Raw genomic sequence first — 20,588 nt, 5'->3', positions numbered from 1 at the left:
CAGTTGCCTCCTGAAAAAAACATCTTTGGGGACAACCATGACCTGGAATGACCGAGAATCTCCATAGACTCTTCAGGAAGAAACGCAAGCGATGCGAACGTTGTCGTTGAGCCTGGACAAAAAGCCCTCGGTTGGCTTACAGCTGGTGGGAAAACGGGGATGGACTCCAAAGAAGGAAGTCAACCCGTCAACCCCACAAGGCAGATCGAACGAAGAAATCACCAGGTTTTTCATATTTAATAAAATTACATCTTTAAAAAAAAAAGGTGCAAGTGGAATTTTGCGCCTTTGAATTTGCTTCCCCCTCCCTTTGGTGAACTAGGTGGGGTTTCTCCGAGATGCTTTTCACGTGACTTCCGGCTCAAGCCCCCTCTTCACTGACCATTGCCTTGGTGTGGCTCTTCTGTAACAATGTGGACCTGGCCCTGCCTGGGAGACAGGAGGAAGGGCTGCAGGCTAGTCCAGGGGTCTCCAACCTTGGCAACTTTAAGCCTGGAGGACTTCAACTCCCAGAATTCCCCAGCCGGCAGGTCTGGATTTGCAGTCCAATGTGTTGGACCAGGTGGGTGGGTGGCTTTACAGGAAAGGCCCATAAACTTTTCCTACCTCGTCCAGGACATGCCGAGCTACCAGAGCAGTGGCCTCTCATTTGTCAGAACAGGTGGGCTGGTGCCGCCTCCTCTGTGCTCCACCCTTTCTTCCTTGTTTTATATAAGCAATAGATACGGTTGCTTCGCTTCTTATTTGGGCATTGAATCTGGACCAGCGCCTTGCCACAGGATCAGCATGACTTACTTCCCAGCACCTGGCTACATGCCGGTTTATAACCCGGTAAGTGTCTCTCCCACCTGGTCTTATTAACCTCACTATTTATCTTTGCAACAAAATTATTTATACATCCGGATGGAGAAATACTGAAAATTGGAGCGATGGATAATAAAGGTGGCGGAACTGACCTGTTTGAATCGGGGATAAAAGGGTAAGTACCTTTTATAAAAGATCGGACATCCCGTTTTGGACTTTTTGCTGAAAATGGATGAAATGATGGTTTGCTGATTGAAAAATGACTTAAATGTGGGATATGCTAATATAGAGATCTTCAAACTTGGCAGCTTTAAGACTTGTGGACTTCAGCTCCAAGAATTCTCCAGCCAGCTATGCCATGCTATGCTGGCTGGAGAATTCTGGGAGCTGAAGTCCACAAGTCTTAAAGCTGCCAAGTTTGAAGACCTTTGTTCTAATGTAATATTAAAGAAGGAGGAGAGAGAATAAATTTGTGGAGATTTTGGTGGTTTCTGAACTTGGTGGTTTCCTTTAAGCTGGAGGAGAGCCATGGACTTGAGTTGAACCCTGAGCTACATATATTTCCTTCTCTTGCGATAATAAGTTGGTTTGAAAGTTTGGTTGACTGGCATAATGGTTTTTTAACATTTTAAATTGGGTTTTATTGTTGTGGGGTTTTAAATTTTTTAAATTTTAAATTTAAATTTTTATACATTGGCCTTTTTGTAATATGCTTTATTTTAAATTTGGATTGTAATTGTATATATATTGTGTTTTATTTAGGCTGTACACTGCCCTGAGTCCTTCGGGAGAAGGGCGGTATAAAAATTTGATAAAATAAATAAAAATAAATAAATAAAAATGAAACTCCTGTAGAAGGTCAGAAATCACATCTTTTTTCCTTTTTTTTTTTTTTTTGGTCTTTCTATTTCTACTGTTCATTTTTTTTTCTTTTATGTTTTTGTCTTTTTCTCACTTTTCTGTATTTTTTTCAGGTTTAGCTTGGAAAAATAAAGAGGCAATGGGATAAAAGAAATTTGAGTTTGGGGTAGAAAATGTAATGTGAGATTAAGAAAGGGAGGGAGAAGCACATTCAGGCTTGCAAGACAGCCCTTCGAAGTAGACCAGACTAGGAAACCAAACTCCCACAGCTTAATACTCCCTTTTATAGTGACACAATCAGGATTCAATTAAGAAACAAGAGAATTTTATTTTATTTATTTATTTATTATTTAAATTTGTATACCGCCCTTCTCCCGAAGGACTCAGGGCGGTTCACAGCCAAGTAAAAAATACACAATACACTATAAATACAATTAAAAAATACAATTAAAAAACTTATTAAATTGGCCTCAATTAAAATTTAGGACTAAAACCCATTAAAAAAAACAACCCATAAACTTAAAAACTAACCCAGTCCAGCGCAGATGAATAAGTGGGTTTTAAGCTCGCGGCGAAAGGTTCGGAGGTCCGGAAGTTGACGAAGTCCTGGGGGGAGTTCGTTCCAGAGGGCGGGAGCCCCCACAGAGAAGGCCCTTCCCCTGGGTGTCGCCAGACGACACTGTCGCGCCGACGGCACCCTGAGGAGTCCCTCTCTGTGAGAGAGCACGGGTCGATGAGAGGTATTCGGTAGCAGCAGGCGGTCCCGTAAGTAACCCGGCCCTATGCCATGGAGCGCTTTAAAGACGTTCACCAACACCTTGAAGCGCACCCGGAAGGCCACAGGTAGCCAGTGCAGCCTGCGCAGGATAGGTGTCACTCGGGAACCACGAGGGGCTCCCTCTATCACCCGCGCAGCTGCATTCTGGACTAACTGCAGCCTCCGGATGCCCCTCAAGGGGAGCCCCATGTAGAGAGCATTGCAGTAGTCCAGACGAGACGTCACAAGGGCGTGAGTGACTGTGCACAAGGCATTTAATACTGGAAGGCCATGACCTCCAATTGGGATGGCATGCGTTCCTTTGGGAACGGAAAATTAAGACGCATACATACTTCCAGAGACATCTAGTGCGAAATGCTTTGATCAATATTTGGGATATTTTAAGGAAAAATCACTAAATGAAAGTTTGTTTGGATATCAACGATGGAGGCCATAATTGATCCCAACGTACTGGACTTAAATAAACTAGTAAGATATTCGGATCTATTAGATGAGCTTGGAAATTTAAAGTCAGAATAGGACCTAATAAACCAAGGAATAAAAATTGACTGGTGGCCATACTTACAGATCAGAATGAAATATAAAAAAGACAAGGAACAATTCGGCATATGCAGAGAACAATTGGAACTTGATAAGATGATAAAGGATCTGGGGGGAAAATGATCACAAAAATATATAATTTTCTGTTAAAATTTAAAATAGAAGAAGAATGTGAAAGAAACAATGATTAGCTGGGCAAGAAATTTTGGACATAACATTCATTTGGATCAATGGGATAGATTATGGGAGAGAAACTACAAACGAACGATGTCAGCTGCTTATAAAGAAAACTTTTATAGTGACACAATCTTTCTGGTCTGAAACTTGCAAGCAGACGTTGGCAAACTCTCCCCCTTGCTCCACGGTTCAATCCTGAGCTTCAGAGATTTTTATTATTTATTATTTAATCAAATTTATATACCGCCCTATCTCCCGAAGGACTCAGGGCGGTGTACAGGCATTTAAAAACACATAAATACAATATAAAAACAATTAAAAAACTTATTCTAAAAAGCCCGTTAATTTAGAATTAAAAATATAGAATAAAACCCAATTTAAAACCGATAATTTAAAATCTAGCTCAGTCCTGCACAGTTAAATAAATATGTTTTAAGCCCGCGGCGGAAGGTCCGGAGGAGATTCTCTTCTGAGGGAAGAAATGAAAATATTTGTCCATTATTTCTCAAAATAAATTGGCCAAATGCCCTAAATGGGGTTCAAATCTCCTCCCCCTCCCCTTTTCAATACAATTCCTCCCACCCATCGGTCTGCACCGATGCAGTAGCCTCTCACCCACCCGCAGATGAAACACGGTTCTCCTATAAAAAACTCCAGAATTTCAGAGGAAAAAGCAAACTCTCTCCCTTGCTCCCACCAGCCTGGCCCAGTTGGCACTTGTCATGATCTCCTTTCCTTAGGGGGTTTCTCCGGTGCATGGAGAGATCTGATAAGAGGCTGGCACCCAGCCAGTCTGGCTCAATCCACTGAGTACCCATAGAGCTAAAGCAGCACCAGTCCATGGCTGCAGATCTGGTGCTTCCTCCACTCCTTCCTTCCGCTGCCACATTGGGGGTCATTAATCCTTAGCAGAGGGCCTCCGAGGAGGTCTTTGTTTGACTCGGAAGCCACATAGAAAGGCTGATACAATGCACAAGTTGTGGTTGCCCGATTCAAAAGTTGTGTTTTGTTTAAAAAATGTTTTACAGGTGGCATCTTCCCCAGGCAAGTTTGGCTAATCTAGTGTTTAGCAACACTAACTGCACTAACACTAACTAACACTAAGACGAACTACAGAAAAAATAATTGCTATCAACCTGCCTTCCCTTGAGGACCTGTATACTGCACGAATCAAGAAGAGGGCTGTGAAAATATTTGCAGATCCCTCACATCCTGGACATAAACTGTTTCAACTCCTACCCTCAAAACGACGCTATAGAGCACTGCACACCAGAACAACTAGAACACTGGACACCAGAACAACTAGACACAAGAACAGTTTTTTCCCGAAGGCCATCACTCTGCTAAACAAATAATTCCCTCAACACTGTCAGACTATTTACTGAATCTGCACTACTATTAATCTTCTCATTGTTTTCATCACCAATCTCTTTCCACTTATGACTGTATGACTATAACTTTTTGTTGCTATCACTAAGGGTTAAATTGCAACCTATGACCATCATTTGTGTTGTAAATGTTGTACCTTTGATGAAGGTATTTTTTTTCCTTTTTTCTTTTTCTTTTCTTTTATGTACACTGAGAGCGTATGCACCAAAACAAATTCCTTGTGTGTCCAATCACACTTGGCCAATAAATTCTATTCTATTCTATTCTATTCTATTCTATTCTATTCTATTCTATTCTATTCTATTCTATTCTATTCACATCCCCAAAATGTTGGAAATGTAAACAATTACAAGGCACATACTCCCACATGTGGTGCACCTGTAAAAAAGCAAGGAGATTTTGGTTACAAATTCAGATGTGGCTAGGAAAAATGGTTGGACAACTATTTCTATTAGGTATTATTACAGAAGGGCAAAGGGCCGATATACCTAATACTTCACATCCTAACAGCAGCGAGAATGGTGTATGCACAGCAATGGAAAGGTGAAAACACACCTTCAGAAAAGGAGATAATAAGATATTAACATGCACAGAAATGGATAGACTAACGTTATAATTAAAAAAACGAAGGAGAGACAGAATATCATGACACATGGAATAGATTTTATCAATGGCTAGAAACAGGAGGTGGGAGTCGGAACACGGAAAAATTAGGCTAAGTAGACCTGAAATGAGATATTATATATGTATTAGAATGAATACATTGGTCAAAAATAATTGTATAAGACTAGCACTGTGTAAGTTGTATATATGTTATTTGGAGGGGTGAAATCTACTTAGTTTCCCTAACGGTTCAGAAGTATGCGCGCTGGACCCTCTGCTCATGTGCAAACCCTTCTGCGTATGCGCAGAGGGTAAAAAACAGGTTACTTCCTGGTTAAAACCAGGAAGTAACAACAACCAGGTGGGTGGCCTTGCGCTGCCATTGCTACAGGTTCGGCCGAATTGGGCCCAACCAGTAGCATTTCCCACCTGGTTATTTGTCTTTCACTTTGGCTTCTATGGCAAATGAAATGCCAGGAAAAGTCACACTGTGTTCGATATACTTATATGTAAATAATATATATATATATATATATATATATATATATTTAAAAAGTTGCGTTTTGCAATAAACTCCCTGGTTTGGCTCATCATTTGCTGTCTTCCAGACTCTCCCTTACCATCAACCTGTCCCTGGCGGACTCCGTCCTGGCATGTCTGTCTATGTGCAAGGCACGGTGCCCAAACACACCAAAAGGTAATGTGTTTTCGGGTCTCACGGGAAGGGCAAGAAGTTACCTTACTCAAAATATTTGTTAAAAATATATAATATATATAACAAAATATTATTTTGTTATGGGTACTTTATATCGGGGGTGAAATGCTCCCGGTTTGGACCGGATTGCCTGATCCGGTAGCGACGATGGCGGGTGGTTCGGAGAACCAGTAGCAAAAATCCCTGCCCCCCCCACATGCCAGCTGAGCCATGCGATCATCAGAGGGTTTTTTTTAAACTTTTAAAAGCATTTTTTCTACAACCTCTTTGGCTGAAGAGGTTGTAAAAAAAATGCTTTTAAAAGGCTCTGACGATCCCAACTGAGTTGCCTGATTGTCGGAGGCTTTTTTTTTCTTTTAAAGGCAAAAAAAATGCTTTTAAAAGTTTTTTAAAAAAAGTTGGCCATGCCCACCCAGTCACATTATCCCACCACCACCACCAAGGCACGCCCACAGGATCGGTAGTAACAAATTCTACATTTCACCACTGCTTTATATCATCCAAATTCGATACCGAGATCGTCCCAAAACTGTGGCATGGATGCATTTGTACACAAAGAAATGGACATTTTCTGCTCATGTGACTCGGGATTTTGGGTAAAGTTTTCACTCTGACCTTGAGAAGCCTTTCTTTATTCTTCAGACAGTTCCACTTCCTGGTTCTTCCAAACTGCTAGGGGAGTTCCTGAGGACTAGGAACTTGATTCTTCTCTTCAGGCAAAAACTGGCTTTCTGTGGCGTTTAGCTTCATGGCAAAGGAGAAGGTTTTTTTATTTTTTATTTTATTTTGTCACAACAGTATATATAAGCATAAGCATGAAACAACCACACAACACATAAGCATGTATATAAAGAAAAGGAACAATAGGACAGGAACGGGAGGCACTTTTGTGCTCTTATGCACGCCCCTTACGGACCTCTTAGGAATGGGGTGAGGTCAATGGTAGACAGTTTTTGGTTAAAGCTTTTGGGAGTTTGAGAAGAGACCACAGAGTCAGGTAGTGAGTTCCAAGCGTTAACAACTCTGTGACAAAGGACATTGCAATAGATGATTCTGTGTGTTAAACAGGGGGAGGCAGAACTCTACTGAGAGAGGTTTCTGCACCGCTCTTAATTTTCCTTTTTATTTCTTCTTCTCTCTCTACCAGATTCCGGGTGAACTTTGCCTGTGGCCAGCACGAGGGAGCCGACATTCCCCTCCACTTCAACCCTCGCTTTGATGGGAAGGACAAAACTGTACTCAACACGCTTCAGTCTGGCAGGTGGGGACACGAAGAGGTTTACAAGATGCCCTTCCGGAAGGGTGAGCATTTTGAGGTCATCTTCATCGTCAATGACGTTGGATACCAGGTTGGTACACCAGAATTCGCCCTTTGACTGGAATGAACCACGAATGTATTGAATACCGACTTTTCCAACTTCTTCTCTTCCAGGTAGAATAGAATAGAATAGAATTTTTATTGGCCAAGGGTGATAGGACACACAAGGAATTTGTCTTGGTGCATACGCTCTCAGTGTATATAAAAGAAAGATAGGGTTTAAAGCAGGGGTCTCCAACCTTGGCAACTTTAAGACTTGTGGACTTCAACTCCCAGAATTCCTCAGCCGGCTGAGGAACTCTGGGAGTTGAAGTCCCAACTGGAGCCAGCAAACTGAGTCGTTAAGTGAAGTGGTTGCTAAGTGAAAACCTGACTGTTTGTGATCAGACTTCAGCTTTTCTCATGCTTTACAGACCTCTGAAGGTTGTAACTGCAGGATTGGTGGCAGAGGTACTCTTGCATCACCGTTGTAACTGCAAACAGTCACTAAATCAGGGGTAGTCAACCTTTTTATACCTACCACCCACTTTCGTATCTCTATTAGTAGTAAAATTTTCTAACTGCCCACCGGTTCCAGAATAATGCGCTGTGTATCATTGTCTGCTCATGCCTCTTGCGCATCATGGATTGGGTTTGGGGGTGGGCGCCGGCTACCAGCTCTGCTTGTCTGTTACAGCTGGGTGGTGTGGAGGAAGATGCGCGAGCTATTCTGGGACGAGGCTCTTTTGTTTGCGGTCGCACTATAGCGCCATTTAGTTTCACTTACATAACGTGAACTAAACTTATGCGCGGGCGATACAAATAGTATATTTTCAGAAATTTAAATTGTCACGGGGAATTTTATGAAAACCTAATGAAAATGTTTTTAAATAGTGCTATGAAATTTTTTTAAAAAAATCAATTAAGTTAAAAAAAAAGAAAGTGCTTCAGTATCGGACAAAACCCCTACTGCCCACCATGAAAGCTGGAACGCCCACTAGTGGGCAGTATGGACCAGGTTGACTATCACTGCACTAAATGAAGACAACCTGTAACTGAAGAAAAACGTTAAGGTCTAGGCTGGCGGGAGAGAAAAGGTTATTTTTTTTTTTATTTGCATTTATATCCCGCCCTTCTCCGAAGACTCAGGGCGGCTTACACTATGTCAAGCAATAGTCTTCATCCATTTGGATATTAAATACAAAGTCAACTTATTGCCCCCAACAATCTAGGTCCTCATTTTACCTACCTTATAAAGGATGGAAGGCTGAGTCAACCTTGGGCCTGGTGGGACTAGAACCTGCAGTAATTGCAAGCAGCTGTTGTTAATAACAGACTGCATTAGTCTGTTGAGCCACCAGAGGCCCTCCTATTTGTGAAATAAAGCCTTGCCCCTTTTTACATGTACACCTTTTGGTTTTTAAACCACACTGCGACCATTCAGCTTAGCTTTGGGGTGTGATGTGTTTCCTGGCAAAAACGAACAGTTTTTTTTCCTGCAAAGAAAACGGATGATCCCAACTGAGACTTGGTCCCTTTGGCTTTGCCCTTTGACAGATCCTGGTGAACAGAAACCCCTTCTGTAGCTACGGGCACAGAATGCCCCCCCAAAGCGTGCAGGTGGTGAGCGCTGATGGAGACCTGGAGCTGCAATCTCTGACCGTGATGGGAGGACAAATGATGGGGAACATGGTAAGGGGTCCATAAAAGTAAATAAAAAACCCTCTGATGATCGTGCAGCTCAGCTGGGCATTGGGGGTGGGCAGGGATTTTTGCTACCGGTTCTCTGAACCACCTGCCGTCATCGCTACCGGATCGGGCGATCTGGTCCAAACCGGGAGCATTTCACCCCTGATCCAAGGGTGATACTGGAACCAGCAACTGCACCTGGAGCGAAGTCCTGCGCTTCCCCCTTGCAGAGGTCCATAAAACAGAATTTCTCAAACGTGGCAACTTTACGTTGCGTGGTCTCAACTCCAAGAAGGGCTTAGATTAGAAGATGCCAGTGCATTTCTCCAGACCCCATCCAAGTTGAAAGTAACCGAGCTGAGCAAATGGTACAAAGGCACCCATGAAGGCTTCCACTGACCTCGGGTGAATGTGTCACACAAACTCAGACACTGTTGTCTTCCTATCCTTTAGGATATGATGCCAAACCCTGGATATGGGCCACCACAAAATCTTCCTGTAAGTACTCAGAAGGGGGGGGGAGGAAGGGGGCAGCCCGCAAGGAAATTCTTTTTTTAAAAAAAAAAGTTTTATTTTTTTTAATAAACGTATCTTAAATGTACAGTTTCTTATCTAACATGCATATTTTCTTTTAACTTTCATACTAATACAATCTTCATCCTAAACAATTTAAATATATTCGGGGTTGCTCTGCTACCATTTCCTCTCCCTTGTTTTACAACAAGCCTTTTCCTCCCTCTCCTCTCTTTCCTTTTCCTCCCATCCCCCATACACTCTTCTACTTTCCTCTTTCCTCCTTCCTCTCTCCTTCCCCTTCCTTTCCCCCACACCTCCCTCCTTCCTCCCTTCTAACCTTCTCACCTACTCTTACTTCCCCTCTCTTTCTTCCTCTCCTTTTCCCTTTCTTCTTTCCCTCTCTCTCCTTCCTCTCCTCTATCCCTCTCCATTCTCCCTTCATTGTTATATTCATTTTCAATTTAGTATTTTCTTTTCTTTTTTTTTTATTGAAAGAGTTTTAAAAAACGAAAACATTTTTCCCCCTATTTTCCCCCCTCCCTCCCAAAAAACCCCCTTCCCCCCTCCCTCCCCCCCCCCGGCTTCCCGGGTCAATCACAAGGTATTGTTATACATAAACCAAACATAGAATAAAATTTTCCCTTCCAATCCAAATAACCACATCCAAAGCTTTTCATCTCCCAACCCCCTCCCCATTACATAAAATAACTTTCTAATTATTCAAAGGCAATCTGATATTTCTTAATCTGATATCTGTTTTGTATATAATCAATCCATTTTTTCCATTCAATTAAATATCTTTCCTGCGTATTGTCTTTTAAAAACGCTGAGATTTTAGCCATCTCAGCCAAATTAATAACTTTCAATATCCATTCTTCTATTGTAGGTACCTCTTCTTTCTTCCAGTATTGTCCAATCAACAGTCTTGCTGCTGTTATTAAATTCAGAATCAATTTAGTCTCAATCCCTGTACAATCCGTTATAATTCCCAAAAGGAAAAATTGTGGCAGGAACTTTATCTTCTTCTTCAGTACATTTTGAATAATCCACCAAATTCTTATCCAAAAGACCTTAATTTTCTTGCAAGTCCACCAAATATGAAAATATGTAGCGTCATCACAATCACACCTCCAACATTTCGCTTGGATAATTTAGTATTTTCCAAAGTGGTATTCGAGTTTACTTTCTTTTCAATTCCTTTTTCATTTTACTAAATTCACACATATCTTAAATGTACATTTATATAAAAACATTTTCTTTCCCCCACCTTTCCCCTTTTCCATTTACACAGGTGTCTTCTGGATTTCTATTTTTTTTTTTTTGTCTTCTCTCTCATTTACTTAAAAGGTAACGAAGGTTCCCCTCGCACATACGTGCTAGTCGTTCCCGACTCTAGGGGGCGGTGCTCATCTCCGTTTCAAAGCCGAAGAGCCAGCGCTGTCTGAAGACGTCTCCGTGGTCATGTGGCCGGCATGACTCAACGCCAAAAGCGCACGGAACGCTGTTCCCTTCTACTTGCATTTTTTATGTGCTTTCGAACTGCTAGGTTGGCAGAAGCTGGGACAAGTAACGGGAGTTCACCCCGTTACGCAGCGCTAGGGATTTGAACCACCGAACTGCCGACCTTTCCATCAACAAGCTCAGCATCTCTTACCCACTAAGCCACCGCGTTCCTGTCTCATTTACTTATATTTTATCTACTTTATTTCTCTATTATCTTTTACTCATATTTCTTTTCTAACCATACAGAAAATCGATTCCTCTTTATCTTTTATTCTCAAGGAAATTCAAGGCTAGGGATTTTAGGAGAAATAACATGGAGTTAACACAAGTCTCTTTGGATTTCTCTCCCTCCAGATGATGCAGTCCCCTGCAGTCTATCACCCAGTAGGTACCAAAACGCTTTCTAACCCAGCCTGTTTCTCCTTATGTTAGCCTGAATTTGCGAGATGGGACAGAAACCAGGAGGTGGGGAGTTTGTGTGTGTGTGTACAGGTACTCCTCGACTTATAACAGTTCATTTAGTGACCATTCGAAATTCAACGGCACTGAAAAAGGAGACCTGTGACCATTTTTCACACTTACGACCGTTGTAGCATCCCTGTGACCACGTGATCAAAATTCAGACCCTTGGCAATTGACTCATACTTATGACGGTTGCAGTGTCCCGGGGTCATGTGATTGACTTTTGCGACCTCCTGACAAGCAAAGTCAATGGGGGAAGCTAGATTCTTTTAACCATTGTGTTCGATTAACTTCATAAGGGCAGTGATTCCCTCAACAACAGTGGCAAGAAAGGTTATAGGATGGAGCAAAACTCACCTCACAAATGTCTTGATTAGCAACATACATTTTGGGCTCAGCTGTGGTCGTACGTTGAGGACTACCCGTGTTCAGGTGGAATTGAAGGAGGTTTGTATTCCCGGCTGTTTGACTTAGAACCTGTCAGAAACTTGAGTTCCAGCCACTCAGAATAGAGTTTTCCAGAGTTTTTGTATTATTTGGACCCAAAGCGAAGCAAGTGTGCAACTAAGCTTAACTAGTTCCTTTATATTTGTACATAGACTTGTTTAATTTCAAAGTTATCGTACTGCACTAAGCTGTGCCCAGCAAGGATATTCAAATCACTATGCCCAACAAGGTTAGTTAACTAATTATGCCCAACAAGGCTGTTCAGGTTGCTCTAAGTAAAATTCAGAAATTTTTAAATTTCTGAATTTTAATAATTTTAACTGGGGTATTTTATTATGGGTCTAATTCGACGGTTTTAATTTTCGGCCATTTATAGAATATGTATTTTAATTGTTGTTTTAATTTGTACATTGTATTGTTTTAATTTGGCTGTACACCGCCATGAGTCCTTCGGGAGAAGGGCGGTATAAAAATCTAAATAATAAAATAAAAATAAATAAAATAAGTATTATTGCCCAACAGGTTGGGCTTTGATGGCCGCCCTCATCCTGATGAGCAAATAAAACATTTGAACATGTCTTACCTTTGAGGCCAAAAATTACTGGTCTGGTCTGAAGGAAGATATGCTTGAAAACTACCAAGGAATGCAGGAAAAACCCACCCAAGACAAGATCCTGCAGGTTGCCTTCTGCGTGATATGTTGGATCCCGTGCTTGGCAGCCCGAGATCGACTGGATTGCAGCTATCTCGATCCCCTGGTAGCAGGGCCGAGAGCCACTCGGTCGGTTTTGGGGGCGGGGAGGGCGTTGAGTGTAACCTGGATTTGTGTCTATTTCAGACGGTGCCCTACACAGGCAACATCTCTGGAGGTTTGGGAGCCAAGAGGACCATCGTAGTACGAGGCTCCCTTCCGATGAACTTCCAAAGGTCTCAGGTTTCTTTTTTCAGCGTGCATTTGGGGGATTCAGGCAGAGGAATGAAACTGTTCTCTCAATTGGGCATCACTGCCTTTCTGCAATCAGGGCTACCGGCCTCACCTTGCCAGCGTGTCCCTGGCATCGACTTGCCCCCCCCCTTGCGAGTTAGACACCAGTTTGGCACAGCGAAACACCAGTGTTGGCCCCTCCCCCCCGTAGACCTTTCCCGGTTCAGCTCCTTTCTGATTTCTCCCATTTCTGCACATCTGCAGGGGACAGCCCAGAAGGCAAGGAGACTAAGGGTAGCAAAAGCTCTACAATTTCACACAAAGCCACAATTTTACACATATTGCCACATGGAGAAGAAGAAGCAAGAGCTGCTGGCTTATGGCAAGGTTCCCTATGTGGAGAATCTCAAACTTCACGAAGAGATGGACAAGATAAAAAATTTGGGGGCGCCTTTAAAGAATGATTAGGTCATTAAGCAGGGCTCGGCTCTCGTCCATCAGAAGAATGCTGTTCACTGGTAGACTGCTGCTAGATATGTGGGATTCCTACCCCCCCCCATACCTATATTTGTGTGTTTCATTTATAGCCCACCGAGAGTTGATTTGGTTGAGGCAGGAGCTAAATATAATGAACAAATACCTAAAATGCTAAATGAACTTACACATTCAGCAGCAGTCTACCGATAAAGAATATTTATAAAGGAGAACAAGAGCTGTTTTTTCCTTTACCCATGGAAGCATCTTATTGGAGGAGGAGGAAGTGGGGGGGATAATCAGATTGCCCTTAATTTCATTTAATAGTCTTTATCAGGGGTGAAATCTAGCAGGTTCTGACAGGTTCTGGAGAACCAGTAGCGGAAATTTTGAGTAGTTCGAAGAACCAGCAAATACCACCTCTGGCTGGCCCCAGAGTGGGGTGGGAATGGAGATTTTGCAGTATCCTTCCCCCAGGAGTGGGGAGGGAATGGGGATTTTGCAGTATCCTTCTCCTGGAGTGGGGTGGGAATGGAGATTTTGCAGTATCCTTCCCCCAGGAGTGGGGAGGGAATGGGGATTTTGCAGTATCCTTCTCCTGGAGTGGGGTGGGAATGGAGATTTTGCAGTATCCTTCCCCCAGGAGTGGGGAGGGAATGGGGATTTTGCAATATCCTTCTCCTGGAGTGGGGTGGGAATGGAGATTTTGCAGTATCCTTCCCCCAGGAGTGGGGAGGGAATGGGGATTTTGCAGTATCCTTCTCCTGGAGTGGGGTGGGAATGGAGATTTTGCAGTATCCTTCCCCTGGAGTGGGGTGGGAATGGAGATTTTGCAGTATCCTTCCCCCAGGAGTGGGGAGGGAATGGAGATTTTGCAGTATCCTTTCCCTACCACGCCCACCAAGCCACGCCCACAGAACCGGTAGTAAATAAATTTGGCTTTCATCCAATAGTCTTTATGCTCGCTTTTTTTCTCTTTCCAAGGTTCCACATTGATCTTAAGGCTGGCCAGGATATCGCTCTGCACATCAATCCACGCATGCAAGAACAAACGGTAGTGCGCAACAGTTTTCTGAATGGCAAATGGGGTCCTGAGGAACGGGAGGTGCCCTTTAACCCTTTCCAACCTGGACAGTACTTTGAGGTGAGTTGGCTTTGATTCCAGCACAGGGGGTGCGGGTCTCATCAAGCAAAGAGGTAAAAAAAGTCAACATGGCAGCCACAGCTGGGCAACTGAGGCCTGGTTCTTATTTTATCTGGCTTGTGGAGATATCTCTGGATTCCAGCAAAGAGCTAGACCTGCGAGAAGGAAGGCAGGCAGGCAGTGGGGAGTGTGGAGAAGATCCACTCAGGTGCCTCCAGAGGCGTAAGACTCCATCTCTCATAATTCCCAGCAAGCACAACCAGGAGGAATTGATACCTGAACCTCTGGAAGGATGTTGGGATGACTCACCCAATATAGTGTGGTTTTGGTCATCACTCTATAAAAAATTGATTGAGACTCTAGAAAGAGTGCAGAGAAGAGCAACCAGGATGATGAGGGGATTGGAGATTAAAACATACAATGAACGGTTGCAGGTGGCTAGTCCAGGGAAGAGAAGGAGCAGGGGAGACAGGTTAGCATCTTCCAATATTTGAGGGGCTGCCACAGAGAGGAGGGGGCCAAGCTCTTTTCCAAAGCACCCGAAGGCCAGACAAGGAACAATGGATGGAAAGAGATTCAACCTGGAAATAAGGAGAAATTTTCTGACAGTGAGAGAAATCAGTTGATGGAACAGAAGTTGCCACGGAAGTTGTGGGAACTTCATCACTGGAAGCTTTCAAGAAGAGGTTAGACTGCCATCTGTCAGAAATGGTGTAGGGTCTCCTTGGGCAGGGGTGGGGGGGTTGGACTAGATGACCCACAAGGTCCCTTCCAACTCTGTTAATCTGTAATCATGAATCCCGTTTTTACTTCTCTCCTGGAAAATTGTCCTCGCGTTGCTCTTGGTGCATTAGGGGGGAGGAGAAAAAAGGGTGGCAGTTGCAACCCCCCCCCCATTAATAAAGCTCCTTATAGTATTGTGGGTGTCTTCTGATTTTGATGCAGGCTCCAGGGCCAAAGTTGATCCAGATGTGCTGTTTCGACCACACTAACATCTTTCTTCTCTTGCCAGCTCTCAATCCGCTGCGGCAACCACCGATTCAAGGTTTATGTCAACGGCCAGCCTTTCTTCAACTACGCCCATCGTTACCACAATTTCCCACAGATCAACACCCTGCAGATCAATGGAGACCTGGTCCTCTCTTATATCCAATGCTGAGCATGGGTGGTGGGAGCGGGGAGAGGGCAGCACTAGCAGAGACCCTCCATTTTTCTCTTTTGAGGTCTGCCAGGAGACTCCGTGTCCTGCTGGATTGGTGTAGTCCGCATAAAGATTTTAATAAAGATTAAATGTTTAAATTAATTTGGATTTTTTTTAATATATTAACAGTAGTTAATATATAAGCGACAAAATAAAGAGCCGAGACGGGCACTGTTGTATCGTTCACTCCAAGCCATGTTTCCCTGGCTGCCTAAGCCACCAAGGGCTACTTTATTTCATTGTTAAATGCATTCTTGAACTCTTGAAAACAAGGCTGCAAAAATGAGGCTCGGAGACTGTTTGACTCGAGAGTTCCCTCCAAAGCCGATGGGAACCAAATTTTGCATCAGCAGCCAAGCAAAATTACCACCTTAGCTTGCAGGTGTCTCAAAGCAAATGAGCACAAGATCCCCTCACACCCGGTATTTATACAGCTCTCGTAGGTGGCGTCAGCAGTTTGCGATTGGTCGAATCCATTTACCTCAGTTTTGGCGGGCTTTCTCTGTCTCCGGGCAGATTTTCTCTCACTCCCTCAGAGAGCGCCTGGTGACCAGAAACATCCAGCAGCCTTTTGTGATGCCTCAGAGTGGCAGTGCCCATCTACACTTATACCCACACCCAGACTCACACTCTTCCTAGCTCTATAAGTCTAACACACTTCAGAAGGGAATCCATGCCTCCCTCCTGGGCATCTCCTAGCTCAGGGGTCTCCAACCTTGGCAACTTGAAGCCTGGCGGACTTCAACTCCCAGAATTCCCCAGCCAGCTTTGCTGGGAGTTGAAGTCCGCCAGGCTTAAAGTTGCCAAGGTTGGCGATCACTGTCCTAGGCCATCTGGGCTTCTTTTCCAATTGGGACCCCCAACCGAAACTCCCTTGGGGGCTTCAGGCAGGTCAATAGTCAATATGGCTGTCACAGCTATGCAATCAATATATTGGCCATATTTCGCCTGGCTTATACGGACACCCGTGGATTTCAGCAAAGAGCTTGGTTGGTTGCCAGCAAGAAGGCAGTGGGAAGTGGAAAGAAGATCCAGCTGGTGACTTCCAATTGTGTACTAAGACTCCATCTTCCATCATTCCCAGCTAGAATAATTTTGAAATCTGAACAGTTGGAAGGCTGGTGTGATGAATGCCCCCTCTAGTGGAGATGAGTGGAATTGCCTCACCAGAATGCCATTCAGAATCATGTTTTTAGCTCTCTGATGGAAAATTCCCCAGACATTGCTCTGGGGGTGTTTAGGTGTGTGTGTTGTGTGTAGAAAACAGCATGGCAGTTGTGACCCTCCCCTCCTTAAAGTCCCCATCCTTTATATATAGGGGAGTGCTTTTTGATTTTGATGCAAGCTATGGATGGTGTGCAGGACTGTAAGTGATCCAGATGTTAACATCCTCCTCCTCTTCCCAGCTCTCAATCCACTGTGACAACCATGAATTCAAGTTTTATGCCAACGACCAGCCCTTCTTCAACTACACCCATCGTTATGTCCTTATCAAACACATCCGCACCCTGGAGATCGATGGAGGCGTGACCCTTTCCTACATTAAATACTAAGGAATTGGGGGGGGGGAGATATCAGTAGCAGCATAGACCTCCCCTCTTCTATCTCTCTCAGTCTGCCAGCACATTGAGAATTCTGTTGAATTTGAGTGGTCTGCAATTTCCAATCAATCAACCAATCAATCAGACCCTCAAGAATAATAACATAATATTAAGCAACATTTTCAATAAAACATTTGATCAAGGAATGCAACAGGCTTATTTTTCTGCTTTCTGAATTTGATCTGTAGATGATACAAATGTTTTTGTTTTTAAGTTGGTGCCCTCCAGATGCGAGGGAACAATGTTTCTCAAACTTGGCAAGTTTAAGAAAACCCAAATCCAGAACCACTGATGAAGTTGAATTCCCGATCATTAAAAGATCTCGAAGCCCTTTGCCTGATTGTTCAATCCCTTCATGAAGAAATATGTAAACTAAAGAATGGGGACAACAAGCTCAAAAAGACGCATACTATAAAATATATGATTACAATTTGATGATAAAATGGAGGAACAAACTAATGATAGGTAATTCTTGTTTGCACAAAATGTAATACAAACACATCAACACATTGTATTTGGAATTTGAATGATGATGCTTTTATGTTTGTATGTCAATAAAAAATAAAAACTTTATTTATATATAAAAAAGATGCATACTAATTTCATCTGCAGGCAACCTATCTGAAAAGCTGTTGCAGCCCACAAAATTTAGCCTTACCCGCTGTGCAGAAAGCATAAAAATCGAAGTAAATAGTAAATATCAAAAAGGGATGCATCTCCTTGGTTGCTCTTCTGGTCCTTGCTGTTCTTCTAAGTGACTTTATCCAGCTCCTCTGTCACATTTTAATATCTTAATCCTCAGGCCTCATTGCCCAAACCCAATGACACTATTGTTACTTGATCTACAAGGAAACGATAAGCTTCCCTTGCATCATGCACAATTCCATCCTCCATGCTCAAACTGAAGCTCAAAAGCAGAGCTTGTATCTCTGCTCTCTCTGAAGTTGTAACTTCATACAGGCAACCGCATTTTTCTCTAATTCCTCCATTCCACCTCATTCTGTTCCCGGTGAGGACCAAGTCTAATCCAGGCTCCTCTTGAGGAATATTTCTTCTAAAAGGCGAGGGATTTCATAGCTCCCTATTTGTGCTTTGTTTCTGGTGCCAAAACCCTGATATTTTGATTCATCAACCTTCTCCAAAGGGCTTTATATAATCACGATGCTCTTTCCATCAGTTGTCTCCTTAGAATTCTTTATCAGGGGTTATCTCACCTTTTCCAAACAAGAAATTAATCCCTTCTGAAAAACTTCCAAAAGCAGCAAAAGTCCCTTTGATGGAAAACAGTCTGTTGGCTTAATTGATTGGCTTTATGAAATACAAGGAAGCCACACAAAAAAGTATCCAACACCATAAACTGGCATAATAGTGTTGAATTTTAAATTTGGGGTTTTGCTAATATTTTAAAATTTTAAAATCTAAATTTTTAATTATCAGCCTTTTATAATCTGCTATGTTTTAAATGTTGTTTTAATTGTATCTTTGGCTGTACACCGCCCTGAGTCCTTCGGGAGAAGGGCAGTATAAAAATTTAATAAATAAAATAAATAAATAAATAAAGATAAGAATGAGTGGCCCAACAAGTCCCATGATGCGATCAGACAACAGAGCACAAATAGTTCCAAAATGGCATTATACCAGAATTGGAGAAAGTAACAAAAATTGCACAGAGATGTGGCAAAAACAAATAACTCCTGATAAACGGAAGGAAAAGAGCAGATTTCAGCTCTTGTTGCATTCTTTAAAATGTATTACAGGTTACGGTTAGGGTTAATCCTCAACTGACCGTTCAGTTACAACAGCACTGAAAAAAGTGACTTACGACCGTTTTTCACAGTTACGACCTTTGCAGCATCCCCTTGATCATGTGATCAAAATTCAGATGCTTGGCAACTGGTTCATATGCCTATTCCATGGGTTCGTCAACACGGGCATAGGATCTCCTACCATGGGCACGTGGTTGGACTAGAAGACCTCCAAGGTCCCTTCTAACCCTATTATTCTATATTCCAAGTGTCTCAAAGCAAGCAATGATTGCATCCCCTCAAAACTGGTACTTAAGTAGGTTATAGATAGTTGTCCAACTTTGAATCTGAAGCCGTATTTTTAAGCTACAGACCAATAATTCTGGCCTACACAGGTGTTTGAACTGCTGGGCCTTTCTAAGAGTAAAAACACTGTTTTGTCCTCAAGAGGACTAGAAACATTGTGCACCACATTCTACAGCACATGTTGTACAATTGGGCCAGGGGATTCTGGAAGGCCTCATTCTGAAGCAAAGCAAAGCAGTCCCTTTGATTGGATCAACTACTTGGGTTGGTCTCACACAACACATTTAATAGGCTACTGAATTCCCACATTTTGGGTTGAGTGTGTGTGTGTGTGAATTGTGTGTGTGTAAAGTATGAAAGTTGGTTTTTGAGCTTTTTGTGGCTGTGTGAAGGGTGAAGTGCAGCTGCTTTTACATTGTGTGTGAGTCAGTTGTGTTGTTGTGTTGTGTGTGTGTAAAGTGTGAAAGTTGGTTTTTGATACCTCTTATTGTTTTTTATACTTTGTTTATTATTTTTATTATTTATTGTTATTGGCCACGCCCACCTAGTCATCTGACCACCAAGCCACGCCCACCAATTAAGCCACACCCACAGAACCGGTAGGGAAAATTTTTAGATTTCACCCCTGCATAGAAACCACATGGCTGAAAGTCTGTGGAGATTCTAACCACTTCGCGACCACGGTTCGTAGGATAGTATCTTGCCCTTCCTATGAGCTCCCAAATACATGTTACCTTTCAGTATGTTCGAACAATTTCCCTCGCATAGATACAGACATCCCAGGATGGAGTCCATCAGGGACAAAGTATTCGTACAGGAGGGTCTGGAATGAAAAAACAAAAAATACCTTATTCCACCAGACTTGTTATCCTGGGTCTAGAAAACTTGGAACTTCGTCGCCTTCGACAGGATCTGGGTTTAGCATATAAAATCATCCGTTGTAATGTCCTTCCTGTCAATGACTTCTTTAGTTTCAATAACAATATCACAAGAGCTACCAACAGATTTAAACTCAATGTCAACCGCTCCAGTTTAGATTGCAGAAAACACGATTTCTGTAACAGAATTGTATATGCTTGGAATGCATTACCTGACTCTGTGGTTTCTTCTCATAACCCCAAAGGCTTCACTCAAAAACTGTCCACGGTTGACCTCACCACTTTCCTTAGAGGACTCTAAGGGGCGTGCATAAGAGCACAAACGTGCCTACCGTTCCTGTCCTATTGTTTCTTCCCCTATGTATATATATATGTTTATAGTACCTCGTTTCTCCTCATATATATGTTCATATATTATATAACCCTTTATGCAATGCTTGTATATATTGTTACGACAAATAAATAAATAAATAAAATAAAATAAAATAAAATAGATTAAAGGTCATAAATGGACAGTATCGTCTTAAAGTACC

General features: G+C 42.6%; 1 protein-coding gene across 2 annotated transcripts in view; it reads left to right on the top strand.

Moving 5' to 3' along the window:
- ECH1 (enoyl-CoA hydratase 1) overlaps positions 1 to 15,572 on the top strand; it is a 36,862-nt gene extending 21,290 nt beyond the window's left edge. The window contains exons 10-17 of one of the 2 annotated variants that reach the window (XM_058195533.1): positions 5,761 to 5,849; positions 7,015 to 7,216; positions 8,722 to 8,856; positions 9,307 to 9,351; positions 11,227 to 11,256; positions 12,620 to 12,708; positions 14,165 to 14,324; positions 15,337 to 15,572. In XM_058195533.1, coding sequence (XP_058051516.1) covers positions 5,761 to 5,849; positions 7,015 to 7,216; positions 8,722 to 8,856; positions 9,307 to 9,351; positions 11,227 to 11,256; positions 12,620 to 12,708; positions 14,165 to 14,324; positions 15,337 to 15,483 — 897 coding nt within the window. In that variant the 3' untranslated portion in view covers positions 15,484 to 15,572. The remainder of the gene's footprint in view (positions 1 to 5,760; positions 5,850 to 7,014; positions 7,217 to 8,721; positions 8,857 to 9,306; positions 9,352 to 11,226; positions 11,257 to 12,619; positions 12,709 to 14,164; positions 14,325 to 15,336) is intronic. The other variant, XM_058195534.1, reaches the window with a different exon arrangement.
- The last annotated feature ends 5,016 nt before the right edge of the window (positions 15,573 to 20,588 follow it).

Source organism: Ahaetulla prasina, chromosome 10 (genome assembly GCF_028640845.1).
Source record: "Ahaetulla prasina isolate Xishuangbanna chromosome 10, ASM2864084v1, whole genome shotgun sequence".
In the NCBI taxonomy this organism is placed as follows: domain Eukaryota; kingdom Metazoa; phylum Chordata; class Lepidosauria; order Squamata; family Colubridae; genus Ahaetulla; species Ahaetulla prasina.
Note: the sequence above shows the minus strand (reverse complement) of the source record. Positions and strands in the feature narration are given on the sequence as shown.